The 27,656-nt window shown below is 42.7% G+C and overlaps 1 protein-coding gene across 4 annotated transcripts; it reads left to right on the forward strand.

The window, feature by feature from the left end:
- LOC311100209 (uncharacterized protein) lies at nt 1-27,317 on the forward strand. 4 transcript variants are annotated; one of them, XM_084141022.1, is made up of 6 exons: nt 1-240; nt 5,200-5,480; nt 5,571-5,670; nt 11,989-12,217; nt 14,869-15,400; nt 27,231-27,317. In XM_084141022.1, exons 5-6 carry the CDS (start codon nt 15,114-15,116, stop codon nt 27,244-27,246), a joined length of 303 nt encoding a protein of 100 aa, XP_083997148.1. In that variant the 5' UTR covers nt 1-240; nt 5,200-5,480; nt 5,571-5,670; nt 11,989-12,217; nt 14,869-15,113; the 3' UTR covers nt 27,247-27,317. The 4 variants fall into 4 exon arrangements, 2 of the variants coding, with proteins under 2 accessions (XP_083997148.1, XP_083997149.1); XR_014609807.1 differs by lacking the exons at nt 11,989-12,217; nt 14,869-15,400; nt 27,231-27,317 and having other exon boundaries at nt 1-177; nt 5,571-5,662; XM_084141023.1 differs by lacking the exons at nt 5,200-5,480; nt 5,571-5,670; nt 11,989-12,217.
- The last annotated feature ends 339 nt before the right edge of the window (nt 27,318-27,656 follow it).

Genomic DNA, 27,656 nt, shown 5'->3' on the forward strand with positions numbered 1-27,656 from the left:
CACCAAAACGTTTTATGCCAACCGCCGATAAACCCCACTGAAGAAGAAAAGAAGCGTAATCCTTTCTACTGCAGTTTTTTTCGAAATATATAACGTTAGCCATGGAGAACTGCAAATGTGTTTCTACTGCTCTCAATAACATTGCTGCCCTGAATTTATCATGCGCTATCGACGAAGGTCAGTGGGAAAAAGTTGTGATGAACTACTTTCAGGAGAACTATTCTTATGGCATTGCACACGGTAAGTGTGAACCAGAGTGACTTGACACAATGGGCCAAACAAACTGTACAAACAAAACGGAAACGACACAGGACGTCTTATTTAATGAAAGGGGTTGCAGTCTGCTGTTAAGCGTTCATCCTTGTATACGGGTAAGAGTCTAGCTACAGTTTCAGATATTATACGTTTCTAATTTTGTCAGAAAGTTGTTTTCATTGCAAGTTAAAGCTTAACTTTAGCTAGCATGGAACCCCGTATTTTCGGCATATTCAACAGCGTTTAAAGTATATATTAACTTCAACAGTGTTATCTTGTGATCAAGCCATCAATGTTATGTGATTATTGGTGTCGTAAAAATGTTAGCTAACGGGTTAGTGTCGAGTGAGTGGTGGCAATTATTGCTGATGAACAAAAGGAGTCTGCTCATACGGAACGTTGATCATAAGGTTTATTCAGACCACAAGCTTTAGCATGAGTGACAGACTCGCGAGGTCTGGAGAGCAGTGTCCTCCAATTCTAATGGCTGCTCTGCCCGCTCTTCTTCGTGTACCCCTATTTATAAACAATGCAACAAGATGGGCTCCCTCTTCTGGCCAATCACCAGTTTACAACACACTTCCTGTCTATTGTATGTGAACATTGTCTTTTGATACTAACATAACCAACATTCCATTTCTTCATGAAAAACATTTAACAAAGACATAATCTTAATACACTACATTAGCAATTAGCAAGTTTGACATTTCAGTGGAAATACTACTATTAGCAGCTTTTTGATAAGCGGTTTAGCAAAAACATAGGTCCCGTATTATCGGCATAATGTTCAATTACAACATATATCCGTTAAATTTTGTTCAAAAAAATAGTGTTTACTAGATAGTTTGACTACTTGGCTAGCCTTCCGGTAAAAAATAATGACTTGCCTGTCAACTTTTCATTGCGTAGCCCTGTGCGCCCTCCTGTGGACTCTTAAAAAATGGTTCTTCACCAACATATTCAGTGTTGTAACCAAATAATGTCTCATCATTTGTTTTACAGATTAATCTTATGTTTTGAGAAATTATATAACAGTTGAATACTATAATATGAGTATTAATAATTTACATCAAATAAAACTAATTTATGTTATGTGCATTGACATAAACAATGAAAACACTGTTGGAGTTTGTGTTGCAGAGGTGCACTTGGAAAGTAAAGGAAGAAATACACAAGATGGGTTCAATAAATATATATATTATATTTTAGATATTTATTTTTTGTACAAATAATTTCATATGAACACAAACAAAACAAACAATTAAATCTCGACCTCCATCCCTATATTATCACAAAAATCACAATAGAAATCCAGCTCCACCACTACCTCTTGATCCCACTGCACACACCTGCAGTGGAACCAGCGCTGACAGAAGTCACAGCACAACCACGGCACCTCGGATCTACACTCCTGAGAGGAGCTTGCAGGCGGATCATGCTCCCCGCAATTGATTAATATGGTTTTGCAAAATGTAGAAGTTCTTCAGCAACAATAGTAATTGATACAACTGAGAGAGAGAGAAAAGCAGATGAAGTACCTGAGAGTGGTGCCATGGGTGGCGTGACAGATGTGACCGGTGGAGCTTTTCTCTTCCTTTTCTGTGCTGCAGTTTGAGAAAAAGTAGTGTTAGACAGAGCATGTTTCATGAAAACCCTTTTCAACTTTTTTACATCAATACCTCTGGAGGAAGCTGCAGAGGTTTTGGAGGAGGTGGAGATGACTTGAGGGCTGGTGCTATGTACTGTAGATATGTAAAGAGATACATTTTTTTTTTACATTTCTGTTTTATAAAACAGATAACAAACAGTCATTTTTTTGTAATTTAACATGTGTTTACCTGTGGAGGTGGCGGTATTCAAATTGCAGGGGGCAGGGACACCAGACGAGGCTGCTATGGTGGTGTGACCAGGGGAGACTGAGGAGGCAGTTGGTCCAGAGGAGGCTGTGTTGGCGGTGACAGACAGGGTGGGTGGTGTGCATCGTGGTGGTGGTGGACAAAACCGCCGACGATGTCTTGGAGGAGCTGGTGTTTAATGGTGGGGTTGAGGGGCCGACGATTGTGGCCGGGAGAGCAGGCACGTGGCCTTCTTCTGCAGCTGTGGACTCCGGCGTCTCCTACAGGTGTTGCACACTGGGAGGCACTGGCAGTGGTGATGCAACTGTCAGGAGTGGTTCCAGCAGAGGGTCCTGCAGAGGCGATGGCGTCAATGGTCTCATCCATGGCAGCCCTCTCCTGTGCCCTCTGTGTTCTGAGGGCTGCCCGACGCTCTTTCTCCTCTGCCTCTGCCCTCTCCTTCTCACCCCTCTCCTACCACTGGCGCGTGTATTCCTCCCCGGTGAGGCATGTGGCGACCACATGGAGTCTTCTGTATCGGTCCAGCTGATACTACAGGACAGTACGGATGTGTCCCAGGTCCTTCGCTATCAGCCCCCCCCTCTATTAGGGGGTGCTCTTCTAGAGCTAGGCCTGGGACTGGAGCAGGGGCTGAGGGTCCTCCTGTGGTCACTGGGGAGGAAGTGCTGATGGACGGCACAGTGCTGCTGGTTCCAGGAGAGGCGGTGGTGGGACCCGGTAGGGACGAGACGGCATTAAACGGGACCCTTCAATGGCTGAAGGGTCAAAGGGAAGAGGCCACACTTCTTAAACCCTTCCACCACATAGCGCATGTCCTTGCATCGCTGGTACGGGTAGCAGAATACTCTGGCAAATTCTGATTTGTTTACAATGTAGGAGTGGTCAAAATGGCTAAGGTCTCCAGCTACCTTGGAGAACTCAGCCTTTAAAGGGCCAAAGTATGCCACGTCCTACAGGACATGGGTGCAGTGTGGTGGAAGACAAAAAAGTATAACCCCTTCTCTTAGTGCCGCCGCGAGCACCTCTGGGTCCATGTGGCTCTTGTGCCCATCGAAGAGGAGAAGGAGAGGGCGCTCTTTCACTTCATGCTTAATGAAGTGCTGAAACCACTTCCTGAACAGGTCCTCGTCAATGTAGCCACTGCTAGCCAAGGCTTGGGGGGGGCCTCCCAGTGTGTAGTGGCCACCGGGGAAACACTTGGGGTAGATGATAAACGGGGGGGGGGGGGGGACGTCCTCCCCAGCTGCGTTGAAACAGGCCAGCACTGTGATGTGCTCCTTGGTGTTTTGCGCCCCGGGGAGCCAGCACTTTGTGCCTGCTCTGGTCGCTACGAAACCCAGACTCATCGCAGTTATAGATTTGTCTGGGTTTCTCCCTCAACCGACTCTCCTCCAAGTGCTTCTCATAAGAAGTGAAGAAGGTGTCCATCGTCGGATGTGTGGCACACTCAGCACTCCCCCTGTCCAGGGTGTCCGGCCTACTCATGCTCAGGTTCTTGTGCCGCCTCCTGAACATTTCCCACCACCTCTTCCCCAGTGGTGGGATTGTTTCCCCTGGGTGCCGAAACCAACAATAGAATAGAATATATAATTGTCCATCCAGGATGAAAATTTTGTTTTGGCATCACCATACACATCCACATTTACATCACACACATTGAGAACAGTCAGTCCACCAATCTACATACATAAATACATAGAACACCAAATACCTGCGTATTTTGTCGGCGTATTTCATCAGCCTCTGTCTGGTGAAGGGGAACCCGTGGCTGGCGCAGTAGATACAGTACTGCACCAGATAATTTTCATCCTCTGGTGCAAGCAATGTGGGTGGTCCACTGCGACAACCATGGGTCACCCGGCCGCTCAGCCTGTCCGCCAGGGTCTGCCGAGGTACACCATGCACCTTGGTAGATAAGAAAAGAAAACTGTTACTAGCAGATAAAATTCACATACACATGGTAATCTCCTAAAAACAAAAGATGCCTAACCTTGGCAGCCTGGCGGATAGCCATCCCTGCCCCGCAGTCCTCCATGGCATGGAACATGTCCACCTCACTCCACTGCTTCCTCTTGACTTTCTCCATGCTGTGGTGTTAATACACGTAGCTAAATAACTTGGCATACTATACACATTTTAGAAAGATAACTCAATCTGAATATGTATAAACATTTACATTTCAGAGCTAAGGCATTGAAAGGTGATGAAAGTTTTCACAATAACTGAAAGTGTACCCAAATTTTTTGTTTGATGTTATCTGTAATGAAAATTAGTGTCCCAATTAGTTTAATATTGATGCATACATTGTACAATTTGACTAAATACTGCCTCTATGTAGCTGTTGTAAGATGAAACATAACCAACAGTGATAGGTGTCAAAAAGTTAATGGTTCAAAGTTCCAAATACATTTTTGCAGATTGTGCAAAACGCCTCCGTCAGAGGACTCCAATTTTGATACGGTAAAGCTTGACAACATTCAGCTGTTTTCGTGATATGTATTATCTAACGCTTACAATTTCTTACCTTTTTGCTGTCTTAGCAGTTCTATCAACATTTAGCAACTAAGCTAGTAACATTAGAAAATCTGTTAGCTATATTTCAGAGGTAAAAAGTTGGATATTAAATTATGTGTGGTCTGTCGCGCAATCGAATTTTACAATATGCAGCGTGTTCTACAAAGTGTACAAATATAACTTTTTTGAAAACGCTCAAAACCTAACTTAACTTACACAAATTGCACTGAAAATCGGTGGTCAGCTAGCTAGAAGGGTGTCGTTAGTCGCAAAACTTACCGTTCTTTTCCAGTCCATTTAAATGTTGAGCTCGAGGTGATTTAGTCCTCCAACCGCTAGAGAGTGTCCGAAGTTAGGGGAAAATTAGCTATGACAATCGGGTTGTATTGCTAGTACTCTATGGATTGGGATTATGGTTCATTGTTTAGCTAGCTAGCTATATGTCTAAACAAAAGACTCCACTTCGACAGGTGATTACATGACCCATCAAGTTAGCCAGGTGTGTCTGACAGTGATTACGGCCATCTACTGTATAATAATACTAAAATATTTGTATCTGGAATTTGTCTTTCAGCATCAGTAGAACACGCCTGACTCTCCTCCACCAGTCATACAAGGACAATGGTCTAATGCCTCCCATCAAAGAGAGAGCTGGCCCAAGCAAACACAGGTTACACCTGCAACATGAGGACTTGCAGCAAGTTGTGAACTTCATCAACAACTACGCAGAGGATAATGCAATAGTATTACCAGGACGCCACCCAGGACACAAACACTTTGGTGGAAAGCTGCTGCCATCTCATGTGACAAAAGCAGCAGTGTGGCGTCTCTACAAGGAATCGATGACAACTCTTGGTATGTAAAGCATAAACACCACGTTTTTCTTATTTAATTTACCTCCAACATGATTGGCACTACTTTTATTGATCTCACATTATTTTCCAGCGGTACGTGTCGTCGGGCTGTCTTCCTTCAGGAATCTATGGAGAAAGTTGCTGCCCCACATCTCAAGCACTAAGCCCAGGACATACAGTGAGGGAAAAAAGTTATGTCAAAAAAGTTATACATTGATTTGCATTTTAATGAGGGAAATAAGTATTTGACCCTTCTGCAAAACATGACTTAGTACTTGGTGGCAAAACCCTTGTTGGCAATCACAGAGGTCAGATGTTTCTTGTAGTTGGCCACCAGGTTTGCACACATCTCAGGAGGGATTTTGTCCCACTCCTCTTTGCAGAACTTCTCCAAGTCATTATGGTTTCGAGGCTGACGTTTGGCAACTCGAACCTTCAGCTCCCTCCACAGATTTTCTATGGGATTAAGGTCTGGAGACAGGCTAGGACACTCCAGGACCTTAATGTGCTTCTTCTTGAGCCACTCCTTTGTTGCCTTGGCCATGTGTTTTGGGTCATTGTCATGCTGGAATACCCATCCACGACCCATTTTCAATGCCCTGGCTGAGGGAAGGAGGTTCTCACCCAAGATTTGACGGTACATGGCCCCGTCCATCGTCCCTTTGATGCAGTGAAGTTGTCCTGTCCCCTTAGCAGAAAAAGACCCCCAAAGCATAATGTTTCCACCTCCATGATTGACGGTGGGGATGGTGTTCTTGGGGTCATAGGCAGCATTCCTCCTCCTCCAAACACGGCGAGTTGAGTTGATGCCAAAGAGCTCGATTTGGGTCTCATCTGTCCACAACACTTTCACCCAGTTCTCCTCTGAATCATTCATATGTTCATTGGCAAACTTCAGACGGGCCTGTATATGTGCTTTCTTGAGCAGGGGGACCTTGCGGGCGCTGCATGATTTCAGTCTTTCCCGGGGGAGTGTGTTACCAATTGTTTTCTTGGTGACTATGGTCCCACCTGCCTTGAGATCATTGACAAGATCCTCCCGTGTAGTTCTGGGCTGATTCCTCGCCGTTCTCATGATCTACATGAATCCAAGATGGCGTAGTAGTGCAGTTCTGTTTTTGTCGTGTGTCTGTAAATAGCCTGTAAATACCCTGTTTTTTATTTATTTTTCGTACATATTTCCCTATCAGACTTTTCATCCTTCTACAAAATATACTTTCCTGCAACCCGCCTCACTCAATGTGGAACGGATTCTATTATTGACTTACCTTTATCTAGAATCTCCAGCTGAAACTAGCTAGCCAGCTAACTAGCTACTTGCTATTAGCCACAGCTAGCGGTATTTCACCCAGAACATTGGATTTTTTTCTGCGGGATTAATTTTAATCACTGGACATTAATCACCGGATATTCGGCCAGTCTGCACAGCGCGTTATCGACCCAGAACATATCAGTTTTTCCGCCGGAATCACTGGACCTTTAACTCCGGATTCATCGCTACCAGCTAGCTGCAACAAAATGGACGCTGTGGTCTGGCTAATCATCCTGAGCTAGGCCCATCTCCCGGCTATCTACCTCTCTGTCAACCGGACGGGACCACCTAGTGTTGACACAGAGCCCCGCCGATCCTACACGACTGGTCTGCCGACGAAATCGTCTGATGTGGTTGCGACGTTAACCACGAAGATTCCATCTGCTAGCCCCGGCCCGCTAGCACACGCTAGCCGTGGCCTCTTACACACGCTAGCCGTGGCCTAGTGCTTTAGCAGCCTCCGAACTATCCTATTGCTGTTCACCGGACCTTATGATAACTCAGCTATACAGCTGATGTCTGCTGGACTGTTCCTTTTTACGGTACTACATCCTGTTTATGTTTAGCCTCAGCCCAAACATGGTTAGCTTATTGTTGTTTCGGTTACAGTAATCCCTCGTTTATCGCGGGGGTTACGTTCCGAAAATGACCCGCGATAAGTGAAATCCGCGAAATAGAAAACTTTTTTTTTTTTACAATTAGCAACTATTACATGTATACAAATACAGTGACTCACGTGTAGGCCGTTTCGTCGACATTATGGGTTTAGAAGATGTTCGAAATTACAAGATAATTTGGCCAACTTAATGTAAATTTGCCAAGCTGTTTTATGTTCGTACACATAACTGCACGAGACGACAAAATGATAGCACAATTCGTAGCATGTTTTGATACAAGAAGCGGAAGTGAGTTTTTAGCGAATCAGAATGCAGAGCACAATGCACCAAAAAAAAAAAAAAATGCATTATGAAAATCCGCGAAATAGCGAATCCGCGATAAGTGAACCGCGAAGTGGCGAGGGATCACTGTATTTCTAATTGTACTATTTCACTGTAGACCCCCCAGCCCAGCTAAACCTGCCTTAGATAGCTCCTTTGTCCCACCCCCTATACACGCGGAGACCGACTCAATTGATGCCTCCAGCGATGCTATCTCTTTCATTGTTACCCAACGCTTAGGTTTACCTCCACTTTACTCATATCCTTCCATATCCTTGTCTGTACATAATGCCCTGAATCTTTTCTATAACACCCGGAAATCTGCCCCCTTTATTCTATGTACCCAACGCACTAGAAGACCAGTTCTTAAAGCCTTTAGCCGTATCCTTATTCTAGTCCTCCTCTGTTCCTCTGGTGATGTAGAGGCTAACCCAGGCCCTGCAGCCCTCAGTATCACTCCTACTCCCCAGGCGCTATCATTTGCTGACTTCTGTAATCGCAAAAGTCTTGGTTTCTTGCACATAAATATCAGAAGTCTACTTCCTAAGTTTGAGTTATTCACTGCGTTAGCACACTCCGCCAACCCTGATGTTCTAGCAGTGTCTGAATCCTGGCTCAGGAAGGCCACCAAAAATTCTGAAATTTCCATCCCCAACTATAACATTTTCCGTCTAGATAGAACTGCCAAAGGGGGTGGAGTTGCAATCTACTGTAGAGATAGCCTGCAGAGCTCTATCATACTATCCAGGTCTGTGCCCAAACAGTTTGAGCTTCTACTTCTAAAAATCCACCTTTCCAGAAATAAGTCTCTCACTGTTGCCGCTTGCTACAGACCCCCCTCAGCCCCTAGCTGTGCCCTGGACACCATATGTGAATTGATTGCCCCCCATTATCCTCAGAGTTCGTACTGCTTGGTGACCTAAATTGGGATATGCTTAATACCCCAGCCATCCTACAATCCAAACTAGATGCCCTCAACCTCACGCAAATTATCAACGAACCTACCAGGTACAACCCTAAATCCGTAAACATGGGTACCCTCATAGATATCATCCTGACTAACATACCCTCTAAATACACCTCAGCTGTCTTCAACCAGGATCTCAGCGATCACTGCCTTATTGCCTGCGTCCGTAACGGGTCCGCGGTCAAACGACCACCCCTCATCACTGTCAAACGCTCCCTAAAACACTTTAGCGAGCAGGCCTTCCTAATTGACCTGGCCCAGGTATCCTGGATGGATATAGATCTCATTCCGTCAGTAGAGAATGCCTGGTTGTTCCTTAAAAGTAATTTCCTCTCAATCTTAAATAAACATGCCCCATTCAAAAAATACAGAACTAAGAACCGATATAGCCCCTGGTTCTCCTCAGACTTGACTGCCCTTGACCAGCACAAAAACATCCTGTGGCGTACAGCATTAGCATCAAATAGCCCCCGCGATATGCAACTTTTCAGGGAAGTTAGGAACCAATATACACAAGCAGTCAGGAAAGCAAAGGCTAACTTTTTCAAACAGAAATTTGCATCCTGTAGCACTAACTCCAAAAAGTTTTGGGACACTGTAAAGTCCATGGGGAATAAGAGCACTTCCTCCCAGCTGCCCACTGCACTGAGGCTAGGAAACACTATCACCACCGATAAATCTACAATAATCGAGAATTTCAACAAGCATTTTGCTACAGCTGGCCATGCTTTCCATCTGGCTACCACTACCCCGGCCACCAACTCTGCACCCTCTGCTGCAACTTGCCCATGCCCCCCCCGCTTCTCCTTCACACAAATTCAGACAGCTGATGTTTTGAAAGCGCTGCAAAATCTGGACCCCTACAAATCAGCTGGGCTAGACAATCTGGACCCTTTCTTTCTAAAACTAGCCGCCGAAATTGTCGCAACCCCTATTACTAGTCTGTTCAACATCTCTTTCATAACGTCTGAGATCCCCAGAGATTGGAAAGCTGCCGCGGTCATCCCCCTCTTCAAAGGGGGTGACACTCTAGATCCAAACTGCTACAGACCTATATCCATCCTGCCCTGCCTTTCGAAAGTATTTGAAAGCCAAGTTAACAAACAGATCACCAACCATTTCGAATACCACCGTACCTTCTCCGCTATGCAATCCGGTTTCCGAGCTGGTCATGGGTGCACTTCAGCCACGCTCAAGGTCCTAAACGATATTATAACCGCGATTGATAATAGACAGTACTGTGCAGCCGTCTTCATCGACCTGGCCAAGGCTTTCGACCCTGTCAACCACCGCATTCTTATTGGCAGACTAAATAGCCTTGGTTTCTCAAATGACTGCCTCGCCTGGTTCACCAACTACTTCTCAGATAGATTTCAGTGTGTCAAATCGGAGGGCCTGTTGTCTGGACCTATGGCAGTCTCTATGGGGGTGCCACAGGGTTCAATTCTTGGGCCGACACTTTTCTCCGTGTATATCAATGATGTCGCTCTTGCTGCTGGTGACTCTCAGATCCACCTCTACGCAGACGACACCATTTTGTATACATCTGGCCCTTCATTGGACACTGTGTTAACAAACCTCCAAACGAGCTTCAATGCCATACAACACTCCTTCAGTAGCCTCCAACTGCTCTTAAACACTAGTAAAACTAAATGCATGCTTTTCAATCGAACGCTGCTGGCACCCGCCCACCCGACTAGAATCACCACTCTCGACGGGTCTGACCTAGAGTATGTGGACAACTACAAATACCTAGGTGTCTGGTTAGACTGTAAACTCAACTTCCAGACTCACATAAAGAATCTCCAATCCAAAGTTAAATCTAGAATCGGCTTCCTATTTCGCAACAAAGCCTCCTTCACTCATGCTGCCAAACATGCCCTCGTAAAACTGACTATCCTACCGATCCTTGACTTCGGCGATGTCATTTACAAAATAGCCTCCAACACTCTACTCAGCAAATTGGATGTAGTCTATCACAGTGCCATCAGTTTTGTCTCCAAAGCCCCATACACTACCCACCACTGTGACCTGTACGCTCTTGTTGGCTGGTCCTCACTACATGTTCGTCGTCAAACCCACTGGCTCCAGGCCATCTATAAATCACTGCTAGGCAAATCCCCGCCTTATCTTAGCTCATTGGTCACCATAGCAGCACCCACCCGTAGTCTGCGCTCCAGCAGGTATATCTCACTGGTCATTCCCAAAGCCAACACCTCCTTTGGCCGCCATTCCTTCCAGTTCTCTGCTGCCAATGACTGGAACGAATTGCAAAAATCTCTGAAGCTGGAGACTCTTATCTCCCTCAATAACTTTAAGCATCAGTTGTCAGAGCACCTTACCGATCACTGCACCTGTACACAGCCCATCTGAAATTAGCCCACCCAACTACCTCATCCCTATATTGTTATTTATTTTGCTCTTTTGCACCCCAGTATCTCTATTTGCACATAATCTCTTGCACATCTAGCATTCCAGTGTTAATACTATTGTAATTATTTTGCACTATAGCCTATTTATTGCCTTACCTCCATAACTTGCTACATTTGCACACACTGTATATATATTTTCTGTTGTATTTTTGACTTTATGTTTTTTACCCCATATGTAACTCTGTGTTGTTTTTATCGCACTGCGTTGCTTTATCTTGGCCAGGTCGCAGTTGTAAATGAGAACCTGTTCTCAACTGGCTTACCTGGTTAAATAAAGGTGAAATAAAATAAAAATAAATCATTGCAACTCCACGAGATGAGATCTTGCATGGAGCCCCAGGCCGAGGGAGATTGACAGTTCTTTTGTGTTTCTTCCATTTGCGAATAATCGCACCAACTGTTGTCACCTTCTCACCAAGCTACTTGGCGATGGTCTTGTAGCCCATTCCAGCCTTGTGTAGGTCTACAATCTTGTCCCTGACATCCTTGGAGAGCTCTTTGGTCTTGGCCATGGTGGAGAGTTTGGAATCTGATTGATTGATTGCTTCTGTGGACAGGTGTCTTTTATACAGGTAACAAGCTGAGAAGCTAATCTCAGCTCGTTACCTGTATAAAAGACACCTGGGAGTCTGAAATCTTTCTGATTGAGAGGGGGTCAAATACTTATTTCCCTCATTAAAATGCAAATCAATTTATAACATTTTTGACATGCGTTTTTCTGGATTTTTTTGTTGTTATTCTGTCTCTCACTGTTCAAATAAACCTACCATTAAAATTATAGACTGATCATTTCTTTGTCAGTGGGCAAACGTACAAAATCAGCAGGGGATCAAATACTTTTTTCCATCACTGTACCTTAGCTGGCAGTGCAAGAGGAACAACTATCAGGTCTTCAGATCTGCCAATCTGCCAGAAGCTGTTAAGTCAGCAAAGCTGAAGAAACAAGAGCAGCATCTCCTGCTTGTCTACCAGAAGATGGTTGCTGACTGCAAGACCACCTGACAAGACCTGCAGTTGTCTCTGGGGGGCCCTACTGAACCAGCAAGCAAAGACATCAGGATGCATTACAGCTTTGATTTTGCTCAACAAGTAAGCACCATTTCCTCCTTTATGCTGATTAATTATGTATATACAGTGGGGAGAACAAGTATTTGATATACTGCCGATTTTGCAGGTTTTCCTACTTACAAAGCATGTAGAGGTCTGTAATTTTTATCATAGGTACACTTCAACCGTGAGAGACGGAATCTAAAACAGAAATGATCATGCAATAAAATGCAAATTAATTACTTAAAAATCATACAATGTGATTTTCTGGATTTTTGTTTTAGATTCCGTCTCTCACAGTTGAAGTGTACCTATGATAAAAATGACAGACTTCTACATGCTTTGTAAGTAGGAAAACCTGCAAAATCGGCAGTGTATCAAATACTTGTTCTCCCCACTGTATGTGTGTGTATATATATATACATACACAGTACCAATCAAAAGTTTGGACATGCCTACTCATTCAAGGGTTTTTCTATATTTCTAAAAAGTTTTACATTGTAGAATAATAGTGAAGACATCAAAACTATGAAATAACACAAATGAAATCATGTAGTAACCCAAAAGGTGTTAAACAAATCTAAATATATTTTATATTTGAGTTTCTTCAAAGTAGCCACCCTTTGCCTTGATGACAGCTTTGCACACGCTTGGCATTCTCTCAACCAGCTTCACCTGGAATGCTTTTCCGACACTCTTGAAGGAGTTCCCACATGCTGAGCACTTGTTGGCTGCTTTTCCTTCACTCTGCGGTCCAACTAATCCCAAACAATCTCAATTGGGTTGAGGTCAGGGGATTGTGGAGGCCAGGTCATATGAAGCAGCACTCTCCTTCTTGGTCAAATAGCCCTTACACAGCCTGGAGGTGTGTTGGGTCATTGTCCTGTTGAAAAACAAATGATAGTCCCACTAAGCCCAAACCAGATGGGATGGCGTATCGCTGCAGAATGCTGTGGTAGACATGCTGTTTATTTGTGCCTTGAATTCTAAATAAATCACAGACAGTGTCACCAGCAAACCACCCCCACACCATCACACCACCTCCTCCATGCTTCACGGTGGGAACTACACATGCAGAGATCATCCGTTCACTTACACTGCGTCTCACAAAGACACAGCGGTTGGAACCACAAATCTCAAATTTGGACTCCAGACCAAAGGACAGATTTCCACCGGTCTAATGTCCATTGCTCATGTTTCTTGGCCCAAGCAAGTATTTTCTTCTTATTGGTGTCCTTTAGTAGTGGTTTCTTTCTAGCAATTCGACCATGAAGGCCTGATTTTCGCAGTCTCCAGAAAAAACACATGTCAAAAATGTTATAAATTGATTTGCATTTTAATGAGGGAAATAAGTATTTGACCCCTTCTCAATCAGAAAGAATACAAGGAAGACCATCGCCAAGCAGCTTGGTGAGAAGGTGACAACAGTTGGTGCGATTATTCGCAAATGGAAGAAACACAAAATAACTGTCAATCTCCCTCGGCCTGGGGCTCCATGCAAGATCTCAACTCGTGGAGTTGCAATGATCATGAGAACGGTGAAGAATCAGCCCAGAACTACACGGGAGGATCTTGTCAATGATCTCAAGGCAGCTGGGACCATAGTCACCAAGAAAACAATTGGTAACACACTACGCCGTGAAGGACTGAAATCCTGCAGCGCCTGCTAGGTCCCCATGCTCAAGAAAGCACATATACATGCTCGTCTGAAGTTTGCCAATGAACATCTGAATGATTCAGAGGAGAACTGGGTGAAAGTGTTCAGATGAGACCCAAATCGAGCTCTTTGGCATCAACTCAATTCGCCGTGTTTGGAGGAGGAGGAATGCTGCCTATGACCCCAAGAACACCATCCCCACCGTCAAACATGGAGGTGGAAACATTATGCTTTGGGGGTGTTTTTCTGCTCAGGGGAAAGGACAACTTCACCGCATCAAAGGGACGATGGACGGGGCCATGTACCGTCAAATCTTGGGTGAGAACCTCCTTCCCTCAGCCAGGGCATTGAAAATGGGTCGTGGATGGGTATTCCAGCATGACAATGACCCAAAACACACGGCCAAGGCAACAAAGGAGTGGCTCAAGAAGAAGCACATTAAGGTTCCTGGAGTGGCCTAGCCAGTCTCCAGACCTTAATCCCATAGAAAATCTGTGGAGGGAGATGAAGGTTCAAGTTGCCAAACGTCAGCCTCGAAACCTTAATGACTTGGAGAAGATCTGCAAAGAGGAGTGGGACAAAATCCCTCCTGAGATGTGTGCAAACCTGGTGGCCAACTACAAGAAACTTCTGACCTCTGTGATTGCCAACAAGGGTTTTGCCACCAAGTACTAAGTCATGTTTTGCAGAGGGGTCAAATACTTATTTCCCTCATTAAAATGCAAATCAATTTCTAACATTTTTGACATGTGTTTTTCTGGATTTTTTTGTTGTTATTCTGTCTCTCACTGTTCAAATAAACCTACCATTAAAATTATAGACTGATCATGTCTTTGTCCGTGGGCAAACGTACAAAATCAGCAGGGGATCAAATACTTTTTCCCTCACTGTACATGATTCCATGTGTGTTATTTCATAGTTTTGATGTCTTCACTATTATTCTACAATGTAGAAAATAGTCAAAATAAAGAAAAACTGACAGTGGTGAGACAATTCATTTTAACTTATCTTAATGTTCTTTTTTTGTTGTTTGCAGGTGCACTATCCTTCTGGCCCTATGCAGCCAGGCCCCATCACCTTGTTAATTCCTCGCAAGTATGGCTTGTTTGGTGTCTGCTGTGAAGGAATACCACAAGTCAACTACTTGATTGATGAAGGCATGTCATCCAGCAAAGGCAGCAGCGCAGTCATCAACTACATGCACAATTTCTTCACCAACTACGGAGTTGGGGAAACACGTGTGGAGCAGTGGCCAAAACAAGGTATTGTGCCTGGCGGACCATGCACAAGCTCCACCACTGTCTGGACCTTCACTTCCTGATCACAGGCTACACCAAGTTTGCCCCCGACTGGTGCTTCGGCCTCATCAAGCAGCGCTTTAGAAAGACCAGAGAACACTTTTTAGAGATTTCTGGTGTTGTGAAGGACAGCACTGTGACAGGGGTCAACATCCCACAGCTGGTTGGACTGGAGGATGGTACGGTGCTGGTGGAAAGCTATGGCTGGCAACAACACCTGACTCCGTACTTCAGGCCACTGCCACAGATAAAGCAGTACCAGCACTTCAGGTGAATATCATTTTCATTGCATTGTATGAGGTTATTCTTCTTATCTAAACTTGGGAGGTGAATTGATTTAATGTCAATTAATATTTGTATCTCTACACTTTCTGTTTACCTGGAATTTTTCCTTATTGTAGGCTACTACTTTTACCACTTTTAGTCTTAATCTTTACTACATTACTTGCTGTTTAGCACATGACATCACATGTGAATCCTTAAAGAGATGGATGTGTGGGGCTGGCTTAAGAGGGTGTGAACAATGTTGAATGGGTGTAGACAAAGAAGAGCTTTCCAGTAGGTGTACCAAAACATTCAAGGGCCATTTTCTCAAAAGTGGGGTTACAAGTTTATCAACTTTCAAATCAGAATTACTTTCCCATTGTTCCTCAAATGCAGTGTATGATATACCATTTTGTTGCTCCGTGGCTCTGCTTTTATCCAATGTAAAAAAACACAATTTCAAATGTTGCTACCTAAGACTGAATCAAGGCGGTCGGTCACATTTTGTTGTGTTACAGACGGAATTTGAAAAAGGATTAAATACATTTAAAAATCTCACCCATCTACATACAACACCCATAAAGACAGTGAAAACATGTTTTTAAATTTATTTTACACTCATCTCTCCTATCCTCTTCCTTATTACCACCGACTGGTTCATGACCAAAACCACATCATACTACAACCCAGAGGTATTTAGTGGATCCTGTTCTACCCAGCTGTAATCTCTCATTGTCCCATTTGGAGGTCTGAGCGGAACAGCCTCAATACAAATATCCTCCTATAATACAACAGCAACGTCAAATCTGTTCTGTTGTATACTTTGGAGTGTTGCCGTGTAACGAAGAATGACATGAGAAGGATAGAGTCTTTCAGCAGTGGATGTCTCAATAGGATATTCTGCATCCTCTGGCCGAATAAAATACACTAAAGTAAGCTATACAAGAAGACCAGTTATGGACTTCTGTCCTGATGGGGATGAAGTGGATTGAAGTATAGAATATTGACAATTTAGTGGGCACTCACGGTGGGTATCTTTTAGGTCCCAGTTGTTGTTTCTATGCAACTTTCAATGGACACCCCCATGAGTGTCTTTCAGAACCCCTCCTAAAACTCCACCTCTTTCGTTTTGGTTGTTAGCAGTGACTCTGTTAGTTCCCCCTTCTGTTTGAGCTAAATGTTTGGTTTTCTTGCTGGGGAACGTAACATATCATTTGAGGAGTGGCATTTGAGACCCACTGTATGTGCCCATGAAATCACCAAGTCCCTAGGTCCAGACCATTTCAAAGGCCTTCCTGTGTTCCATGAATTTACAGTATCCACATTAACAGCAAGAGGAACGACAACAGCATTAGACAACTATAAGGCTCTGTATTCCACAGAAATAATATTATATTGCATACGTTGTCAGAAACAGCCACTTCTTCCCATGGCAGTCCAACATTATATAATAATCTTAACTGTTTATGTTATACATGGCACCGTTGTAATCCTTGACCATCACCATCACATAGAGGTAACATTTTCTATGTTATCATGGTTGGTTCTACAGACACAGTTGCGGCCAAATATATTGGCACCCTTGCACTTTTCTTAACGTTATGTATGGTTTTAGTTCCTGTGTAGGTGTGTGTGTGCCTTAATACCTTCTTGATGATGCCCCTCATGGCCGCTAGTTTTCCGTTATCTGTTTCCATCAAACAGCAGCAGTTTCATTTAAGGACCAAAGGATTGACAGCCGTCCCATATAGATTGCAAAATAGTTGGGAAGAGATTTTTGACGTGCCGATCCCATGGCATAGTGTTTATGAACTGATACGCAAAACGACGCCAGATTCAAAACTTATAATTGTTCAATTTAAAAATTATTGTATAAAATTATTGCTACCAATAGAATGTTATTTATATGGGGGATACAATCTTCCCAGCTCTGCAGATTTTGCTGCTAAGAGACAGACTCATTAGATCATTTGTTTTGGTACTGTCCATTTGTAGCTTGTTTTTGGACACAGGTCCAGGAATGGCTAAAGGATTGCAATATTTACCTGGAGCTAACCCTGCAGATAGCATTACTGGGTGATCTGAAAAGTCATAGTCAATCAATCAATAATATAATAATACTTTTAGCAAAAATGTTTATTTTCAATTTACAATCTGTAGAAACTATGAGAATAGAAAGGTTCAGAACTTTTGTAAAACATCACAGTACAGTTGAAAAATATATGGCAAATAGAAATCCAATATGGATGGTGTTAAGAGATAGATGGATGGTGTTGAATGGAGTTGAAGGATGGAACTAATAACAACTAACAACAACTAATAACAACAAGATACCTAATAATGTAAGAATGCTGTGTCCATAATAAGTATATAGGTTATAGGTTGAAAGCTTTTGTGAAAGAGCACAGTTAGAAAGATATAGCAACCCATGCCCACCATTTTTCTCTGTTCTGTTCATTTTCCCTATTCACTCTCTGGAAGAAAATAATCTCAACAATAATTTTTACATTCTAAATTCCTGTCCAATCATTCAAAATGGTTAAATTCCTGATTCATTGCAAGGGTACTATTTCTTGCTGTAAATGTTTATTTGTGCAAACCGGATGGACATCATGAAAATGATCAGAGAGGTTGAGGGTAGAGGAAGTTCAGGAGTAAAAACAAACAAAATATAATTATTGGAAAGTAATAAAGGGAAATATATATTTTTTAAAGGATATATAGTGGGGAGAAAGTATTTGATACACTGCCGATTTTGCAGGTTTTTCTACTTACAAAGCATGTAGAGGTCTGTAATTTTTATCATATGTACACTTCAACTGTGAGAGACGGAATAAAAAATAAAAATAAAAAAATCCAGAAAATCACATTGTATGATTTTTAAGTAATTAATTTGCATTTTATGACATAAGTATTTGATACATCAGAAAAGCAGAACTTAATATTTGGTACAGAAACCTTTGTTTGCAATTACAGAGATCATACGTTTTCTGTAGGTCTTGACCAGGTTTGCACACACTGCAGCAGGGATTTTGGCCCACTCCTCCATACAGACCTTCTCCAGATCCTTCAGGTTTCGGGGCTGTCGCTTGGCAATACGGACTTTCAGCTCCCTCCAAAGATTTTCTATTGGGTTCAGGTCTGGAGACTGGCTGGGCCACTCCAGGACCTTGAGATGCTTCTTACGGAGCCACTCCTTAGTTGCCCTGGCTGTGTGTTTCGGGTCATTGTCATGCTGGAAATCCCAGCCACGACCCATCTTCAATGCTCTTACTGAGGGAAGGAGGTTGTTGGCCAAGATCTCGCAATACATGGCCCCATCCATCCTCCCCTCAATACGGTGCAGTCGTCCTGTCCCCTTTGCAGAAAAGCATCCCCAAAGAATGATGTTTCCACCTCCATGCTTCACGGTTGGGATGGTGTTCTTGGGGTTGGACTCATCCTTCTTCTTCCTCCAAACACGGCGAGTGGAGTTTAGACCAAAAAGCTCTATTTTTGTCTCATCAGACCACATGACCTTCTCCCATTCCTCCTCTGGATCATCCAGATGGTCATTGGCAAACTTCAGATGGGCCTGGACATGCGCTGGCTTGAGCAGGGGGATCTTGCGTGCGCTGCAGGATTTTAATCCATGACAGTGTAGTGTGTTACTAATGGTTTTCTTTGAGACTGTGGTCCCAGCTCTCTTCAGGTCATTGACCAGGTCCTGCCGTGTAGTTCTGGGCTGATCCCTCACCTTCCTCATGATCATTGATGCCCCACGAGGTGAGATCTTGCATGGAGCCCCAGACCGAGGGTGATTGACATCATCTTGAACTTCTTCCATTTTCTAATAATTGCGCCAACAGTTGTTGCCTTCTCACCAAGCTGCTTGCCTATTGTCCTGTAGCCCATCCCAGCCTTGTGCAGGTCTACACTTTTATCCCTGATGTCCTTACACAGCTCTCTGGTCTTGGCCATTGTGGAGAGGTTGGAGTCTGTTTGATTGAGTGTGTGGACAGGTGTCTTTTATACAGGTAATGAGTTCAAACAGGTTCAGTTAATACAGGTAATGAGTGGAGAACAGGAGGGCTTCTTAAAGAAAAACAAACAGGTCTGTGAGAGCCAGAATTCTTACTGGTTGGTAGGTGATCAAATACTGTCATGCAATAAAATGCAAATTAATTACTTAAAAATCATACAATGTGATTTTCTGGATTTTTGATTTTTTTTTTTTTATTCCGTCTCTCACAGTTGAAGTGTACATATGATAAAAATTACAGACCTCTACATGCTTTGTAAGTAGAAAAACCTGCAAAATCGGCAGTGTATCAAATACTTTCTCCCCACTATATATCCTTTAAAAAATATATATTTCCCTTTATTACTTTCCAATAATTATATTTTGTTTGTTTTTACTCCTGAACTTCCTCTACCCTCAACCTCTCTGATCATTTTCATGATGTCCATCCGGTTTGCACAAATAAACATTTACAGCAAGAAATAGTACCCTTGCAATGAATCAGGAATTTAACCATTTTGAATGATTGGACAGGAATTTAGAATGTAAAAATTATTGTTGAGATTATTTTCTTCCAGAGAGTGAATAGGGAAAATGAACAGAACAGAGAAAAATGGTGGGCATGGGTTGCTATATCTTTCTAACTGTGCTCTTTCACAAAAGCTTTCAACCTATAACCTATATACTTATTATGGACACAGCATTCTTACATTATTAGGTATCTTGTTGTTATTAGTTGTTGTTAGTTGTTATTAGTTCCATCCTTCAACTCCATTCAACACCATCCATCTATCTCTTAACACCATCCATATTGGATTTCTATTTGCCATATATTTTTCAACTGTACTGTGATGTTTTACAAAAGTTCTGAACCTTTCTATTCTCATAGTTTCTACAGATTGTAAATTGAAAATAAACATTTTTGCTAAAAGTATTATTATATTATTGATTGATTGACTATGACTTTTCAGATCACCCAGTAATGCTATCTGCAGGGTTAGCTCCAGGTAAATATTGCAATCCTTTAGCCATTCCTGGACCTGTGTCCAAAAACAAGCTACAAATGGACAGTACCAAAACAAATGATCTAATGAGTCTGTCTCTTCGCAGCAAAATCTGCAGAGCTGGGAAGATTGTATCCCCCATATAAATAACATTCTATTGGTAGCAATAATTTTATACAATAATTTTTAAATTGAACAATTATAAGTTTTGAATCTGGCGTCGTTTTGCGTATCAGTTCATAAACACTATGCCATGGGATCGGCACGTCAAAAATCTCTTCCCAACTATTTTGCAATCTATATGGGACGGCTGTCAATCCTTTGGTCCTTAAATGAAACTGCTGCTGTTTGATGGAAACAGATAACGGAAAACTAGCGGCCATGAGGGGCATCATCAAGAAGGTATTAAGGCACACACACACCTACACAGGAACTAAAACCATACATAACGTTAAGAAAAGTGCAAGGGTGCCAATATATTTGGCCGCAACTGTGTCTGTAGAACCAACCATGATAACATAGAAAATGTTACCTCTATGTGATGGTGATGGTCAAGGATTACAACGGTGCCATGTATAACATAAACAGTTAAGATTATTATATAATGTTGGACTGCCATGGGAAGAAGTGGCTGTTTCTGACAACGTATGCAATATAATATTATTTCTGTGGAATACAGAGCCTTATAGTTGTCTAATGCTGTTGTCGTTCCTCTTGCTGTTAATGTGGATACTGTAAATTCATGGAACACAGGAAGGCCTTTGAAATGGTCTGGACCTAGGGTCTTGGTGATTTCATGGGCACATACAGTGGGTCTCAAATGCCACTCCTCAAATGATATGTTACGTTCCCCAGCAAGAAAACCAAACATTTAGCTCAAACAGAAGGGGGAACTAACAGAGTCACTGCTAACAACCAAAACGAAAGAGGTGGAGTTTTAGGAGGGGTTCTGAAAGACACTCATGGGGGTGTCCATTGAAAGTTGCATAGAAACAACAACTGGGACCTAAAAGATACCCACCGTGAGTGCCCACTAAATTGTCAATATTCTATACTTCAATCCACTTCATCCCCATCAGGACAGAAGTCCATAACTGGTCTTCTTGTATAGCTTACTTTAGTGTATTTTATTCGGCCAGAGGATGCAGAATATCCTATTGAGACATCCACTGCTGAAAGACTCTATCCTTCTCATGTCATTCTTCGTTACACGGCAACACTCCAAAGTATACAACAGAACAGATTTGACGTTGCTGTTGTATTATAGGAGGATATTTGTATTGAGGCTGTTCCGCTCAGACCTCCAAATGGGACAATGAGAGATTACAGCTGGGTAGAACAGGATCCACTAAATACCTCTGGGTTGTAGTATGATGTGGTTTTGGTCATGAACCAGTCGGTGGTAATAAGGAAGAGGATAGGAGAGATGAGTGACGTCTCACTCCAGACTGCACAGGGAACCACCTAGAGAGGGTACTGCCAAATAGACGTGCATGTTGCGCATGATGCAGGCCGTCAAATCAAGATAAAGTTGTTTTTGACCAATGAAAACGTGTCAGTTTGTCACTTTCACAAGGTTGTAGTAATGACATGTTCAGCTACTTGAGAAATTGGCTTGAATATGGGTTGTGCCTTTAGATTGAGAGAAAAACAACTACTAAGAAATACATGTTCTCTTCTCCCTTTGACTCCCCAAACCCCGGCGTGTCTGTTGAGTCTGCTTCACAAGACATTCCCAGTAGTATTGACCACTTGGAACTCTGGATTTGAAAACTCTGGGGTTTTGCCCATAATGACACTACATTTGAAGTAGTTGAAAAATGTCCCTATGATTGTATCAATCTTGATTAGTATACCGTAGAATCTCAGAAACGTCCAGCCTTTTTTTCTGTGTTATCAGGTTTAGGGTTAGCGGTGTGCAGTTGCTCCTGCCTTAGCTTGGTGTCAAATGGTGACTCCATGTATAGATTTTTGGTAAAGCATAATAAAAAATATGCAATCAAATTTTCGAATCAACCACAGAAATAATATTATATTGCGTACATTGTCAGAAACAGCGTTTTCATTGGATTTCTTCCCATGGCAGTCCACCATTACATAATAATCTGAATTGTTTATGGCATTTTAATAATTGGCCATCAAAACATGGGGGTAGACATATTTTCTGTGTTATCATGTTTAGGTTAAACTGATATGACGGAAAATACATTGTCTGTTTATGGCGGAATAGCAAAATGGCCACCTGTAGTTGTTTCCGATGTTGTGTTGTGCATAAAGGAGAATTGTGAATTGCTCCAAAATGGAAGCCTTCTCTTCTGAAATATAATTTGAGGAGTGGTGGGTGGCATTTGGGACCGACAAGCACTTGAGGTACATACATGCCCATGAAATTACGAAGTCCCTGGGTCCAGACAATTTCAAAGGCCTTCCTATGTTCCATGAATTTACAGTGTCACACAGTATCCACATTCACAACCAGGGACAAGACGACAGCATTAGACAACTGTATGGCTCTGTATGCCACATAAATAATATGATATTGTGTACGTTGCTATTATATAATAATCGGAACTGTTTATGATGTTGTACATGGCACCTTTGTATTCATTGACCTGAGGTATAGACATCAAAACATAGGTGTAGACATCAGCTTTTCTGTGGTATCATGATTGTTTCTACAGATAAGACGGAAAATACATTGTCCAGTAATGGCGGAATAGCAAAATGTCTGCCGCGGCCACCTGAAGTCGTTTTTTATGTTTTGCATGGCATTGTTGTAATCCTTGACCATCAACATAGGGGTAGACGTCGCCATTTCTGTGTCATCATGTTTGGTTCAGGAGATACGCAAAATACATTATTTGGTTATGGCGGAAGGGAACATGTCCGCCACAGCTGCCAGGAGACATTTTTGCGATAGCGCCATATCTGAAAATGTTCAGGTCCCCAAACTGTACAAGTGTTCTAAGTGTCATGCTTTTATGAAAAAGTGAACATATCACCAGAAAATTTGGAAACACAGTATCTTTCTCAATTCATCTTTCTGCCATTCCTCGCCTCCTTTGGTGGAGAAGGTCTAAGGTCCCTCCCCTCGGACCTCTCATCCAAAGTCCTTTGATTTGAGGAGGCGGCGAGGAGAGAGGATGCGAGGAATCTACAGGCTTTTCTCAATTTGATTTGCTCAACTCCTGCGTCCTCTCTCCTATGTCCTCTCTCACTTCCGTTTACAAAAGGTCAAATGTAATTGAGGAGAGGGAGCGTGGACAAAAATGTGCTGGTATGAAGTGAGACTTTCCTTCTCCACTCGTGCGTCATCAGAAAAATTACTTTTACAGGGCTGGATCCCCCAAAAATGTGTTAAGTGATAAAAACAAAATGAAGTTAGTTGTGCAAGACATTTTATAGGTAAAACAATAAGTAGCAGATTGTTTTTAAATGTGTGCATGCTTTTCTCCGCCGACAAAACCAAAGCTGATTTAAAAGGGGGTGTGGAAGATTTCAAAACTCTTCTGTTCGCCTACTAACGAATTGACAACTCCTCGACCACTCAACCACTTAACGGTTTCCGGGTCACGGAGGAGAGAGTATGGAGTAGAGAGGGTGGAGGACAGACTTTAGCCCAAATAAGAAAAGGCCAGGGAAAGATGAATTGAGAAAGATCCATCAGTCTTAAACATGTCTAGATTGATGTCCACCAACTGTCTGCTTTCGATGATGTCATCAGACATATTTACAGTGCATTCGGAAAGTATTCAGACCCCTTGACCTTTTCCACATTTTGTTACGTTACAGCCTTATTCTAAAATTGACTAAATACACATTTATCCTCATCAATCTACACACAATACCCCATAAGGACAAGGCAAAAACAGGTTTTTAGAAATTTTAGCAAATGTATTAAAAATAGCAAACAAACCTTATTTACATACAGTGGGGAAAAAAAGTATTTAGTCAGCCACCAATTGTGCAAGTTCTCCCACTTAAAAAGATGAGAGAGGCCTGTAATCTTCATCATAGGTACACGTCAACTATGACAGACAAATTGAGAATTTCTTTTCCAGAAAATCACATTGTAGGATTTTTAATGAATTTATTTGCAAATTATGGTGGAAAATAAGTATTTGGTCACCTACAAACAAGCAAGATTTCTGGCTCTCACAGACCTGTAACAACTTCTTTAAGAGGCTCCTCTGTCCTCCACTCGTTACCTGTATTAATGGCACCTGTTTGAACTTGTTATCAGTATAAAAGACACCTGTCCGCAACCTCAAACAGTCACACTCCAAACTCCACTATGGCCAAGACCAAAGAGCTGTCAAAGGACACCAGAAACAAAATTGTAGACCTGCACCAGGCTGGGAAGACTGAATCTGCAATAGGTAAGCAGCTTGGTTTGAAGAAATCAACTGTGGGAGCAATTATTAGGAAATGGAAGACATACAAGACCACTTATAATCTCCCTCGATCTGGGGCTCCACGCAAGATCTCACCCCGTGGGGTCAAAATGATCACAAGAACGGTGAGCAAAAATCCCAGAACCACACGGGGGGACCTAGTGAATGACCTGCAGAGAGCTGGGACCAAAGTAACAAAGCCTACCATCAGTAACACACTACGCCGCCAGGGACTCAAATCCTGCAGTGCCAGACGTGTCCCCCTGCTTAAGCCAGCACATGTCCAGGCCCGTCTGAAGTTTGCTAGAGTGCATTTGGATGATCCAGAAGAGGATTGGGAGAATGTCATATGGTCAGATGAAACCAAAATAGAACTTTTTGGTAAAAACTCAACTCGTCGTGTTTGGAGGACAAAGAATGCTGAGTTGCATCCAAAGAACACCATACCTACTGTGAAGCATGGGGGTGGAAACATCATGCTTTGGGGCTGTTTTTCTGCAAAGGGACCAGGACGACTGATCCGTGTAAAGGAAAGAATGAATGGGGCCATGTATCGTGAGATTTTGAGTGAAAACCTCCTTCCATCAGCAAGGGCATTGAAGATGAAACGTGGCTGGGTCTTTCAGCATGACAATGATCCCAAACACACCGCCCGGGCAACGAAGGAGTGGCTTCGTAAGAAGCATTTCAAGGTCCTGGAGTGGCCTAGCCAGTCTCCAGATCTCAACCCCATAGAAAATCTTTGGAGGGAGTTGAAAGTCTGTGTTGCCCAGCGACAGCCCCAAAACATCACTGCTCTAGAGGAGATCTGCATGGAGGAATGGGCCAAAATACCAGCAACAGTGTGTGAAAACCTTGTGAAGACTTACAGAAAATGTTTGACCTGTGTCGTTGCCAACAAAGGGTATATAACAAAGTATTGAGAAACTTTTATTATTGACCAAATACTTATTTTCCACTATAATTTGCAAATAAATTCATTAAAAATCCTACAATATGATTTTCTGGATTTTTTTTTCTCATTTTGTCTGTCATAGTTGACGTGTACCTATGATGAAAATTACAGGCCTCTCTCATCTTTTTAAGTGGGAGAACTTGCACAATTGGTGGCTGACTAAATACTTTTTTTCCCCACTGTAAGTATTCAGACTCTTTGCTATGAGACTCGAAATTGAGCTCAGTTGCATCCTGTTTCCATTGTTCATCCTTGAGATGTTTCTACAACTTGATTGGAGTCCCCCTGTGGTAAATTCAATTGATTGGACATGATTTGAAAAGGCACACACCTGTCTATATAAGGTCACACAGTTGAAAGTGCATGTCAGAGCAACAACCAAGCCATGAGGTCGAAGGAATTGTCCATAGAGCTCCGAGACAGGATTGTGTCGAGGCACAGGTTTGGGGAAGGGTACCAAAACATTTCTGTAGCATTGAAGGTCCCCAAGAACACAGTGGCCTCCTTCATTCTTAAATGGGAGAAGTTTGGAACCACCAAGACTCATCCTAGAGCTGGACGCCCGGCCAAACTGAGCAATCGGGGGAGAAGGGCCTTGGTCAGGGACGTGACCAAGAACCCGATGGCCACTCTGACAGAGCTCCAGAGTTCCTCTGTGGAGATGGGAGAACCTTCCAGAAGTACAACCATATCTGCAGCACTCCACTAATCAGCCTTTATGGTAGAGTGGCCAGACACAAGCCACTCCTCAGTAAAAGTAACATGACAGCCGCTTGGAGTTTGCCAAAAGGCATCTAAAGGACTCTCAGACCATGAGAAACAAGATTCTCTGGTCTGATGAAACCAAGATTTAAGTATTTGGCCTGAAGGCCAATTGTCACGTCTGGAAGAAACCTGGCACCATCCCTACGGTGAAGCATGGTGGCAGCATCATGCTGTGGGGATGTTTTTCAACACAGGAGGGGCTTCGGGACAAGTTTCTAGAATGTCCTTGAGTGGCCCAGCCATAGCCCGGACTTGAACCTGATCAAACATCTCTGGAGAGTCCTGAAAATAGCTGTGCAGCAACGCTCCCCATCCAAATACAGGTGTGCTAAGCTTGTAGCGTCATACCCAAGAAGACTCAAGGCTGTAATCGCTGCCAAAGGTGCTTCAACAAAGTACTGAGTAAAGGGTTTGAATACTTACGTAAATGTGATATTTCAGTTAATTTTTTATACATTTGCAAAAAAGTCTAAAAACCTGTTTTTTCTTTGTCAGTATTGGGTATTGTGTGTAGATTGATGAGGGGGGAGAAACGATTTAATCAATTTTAGAATAAGGCTGTAATGTAACAACATTTGGAAAAAGTCAAGGGGTCTGAATACTTTCCGAATGCATTGTATGTTCAGCATATTGTGAGTTTGACACTGAAGACTTCTGGCCCACAGACTGAACTAACACACATCTGGGTTCTGCTGTCTCTGTCTCTTTCTGTTCTCAGGGAAAATGAGCAGTAGGAAAGAAGAGAGAACAGACAAGCTGCCTGAGAGGACAGATAGAAACAGGTAGACAGACGGATGGACGGACGTGTGTATGACATCTGTCCTTTATTCTGTTACTGGTTGTATTCAGATGTGTTTGTTATCCTTGTGCATTTTAATGAAAATAAATAACAATTGATTGGATTTATAAAGCACTTTTTTTTAGTAAGTCAATTAAGGACAAATTCTTATTTACAATGACGGCCTGTCCAGAGGTGGAGACAACAGTAAAATAGAACACAACTCACAGACATCACGAGATCAGCAAGACAGATATACACTACCAGTCAAAAGTTTGGACACACCTACTCATTCAAGTTATTATTATAATTTTTTTAGCAGACGCTCTTATCCAGAGCGACTTACAGTTAATGAGTGCATACATT

This window comes from Coregonus lavaretus (genome assembly GCF_964263955.1).
Source record: "Coregonus lavaretus genome assembly, chromosome: 24".
NCBI lineage: Eukaryota > Metazoa > Chordata > Actinopteri > Salmoniformes > Salmonidae > Coregonus > Coregonus lavaretus.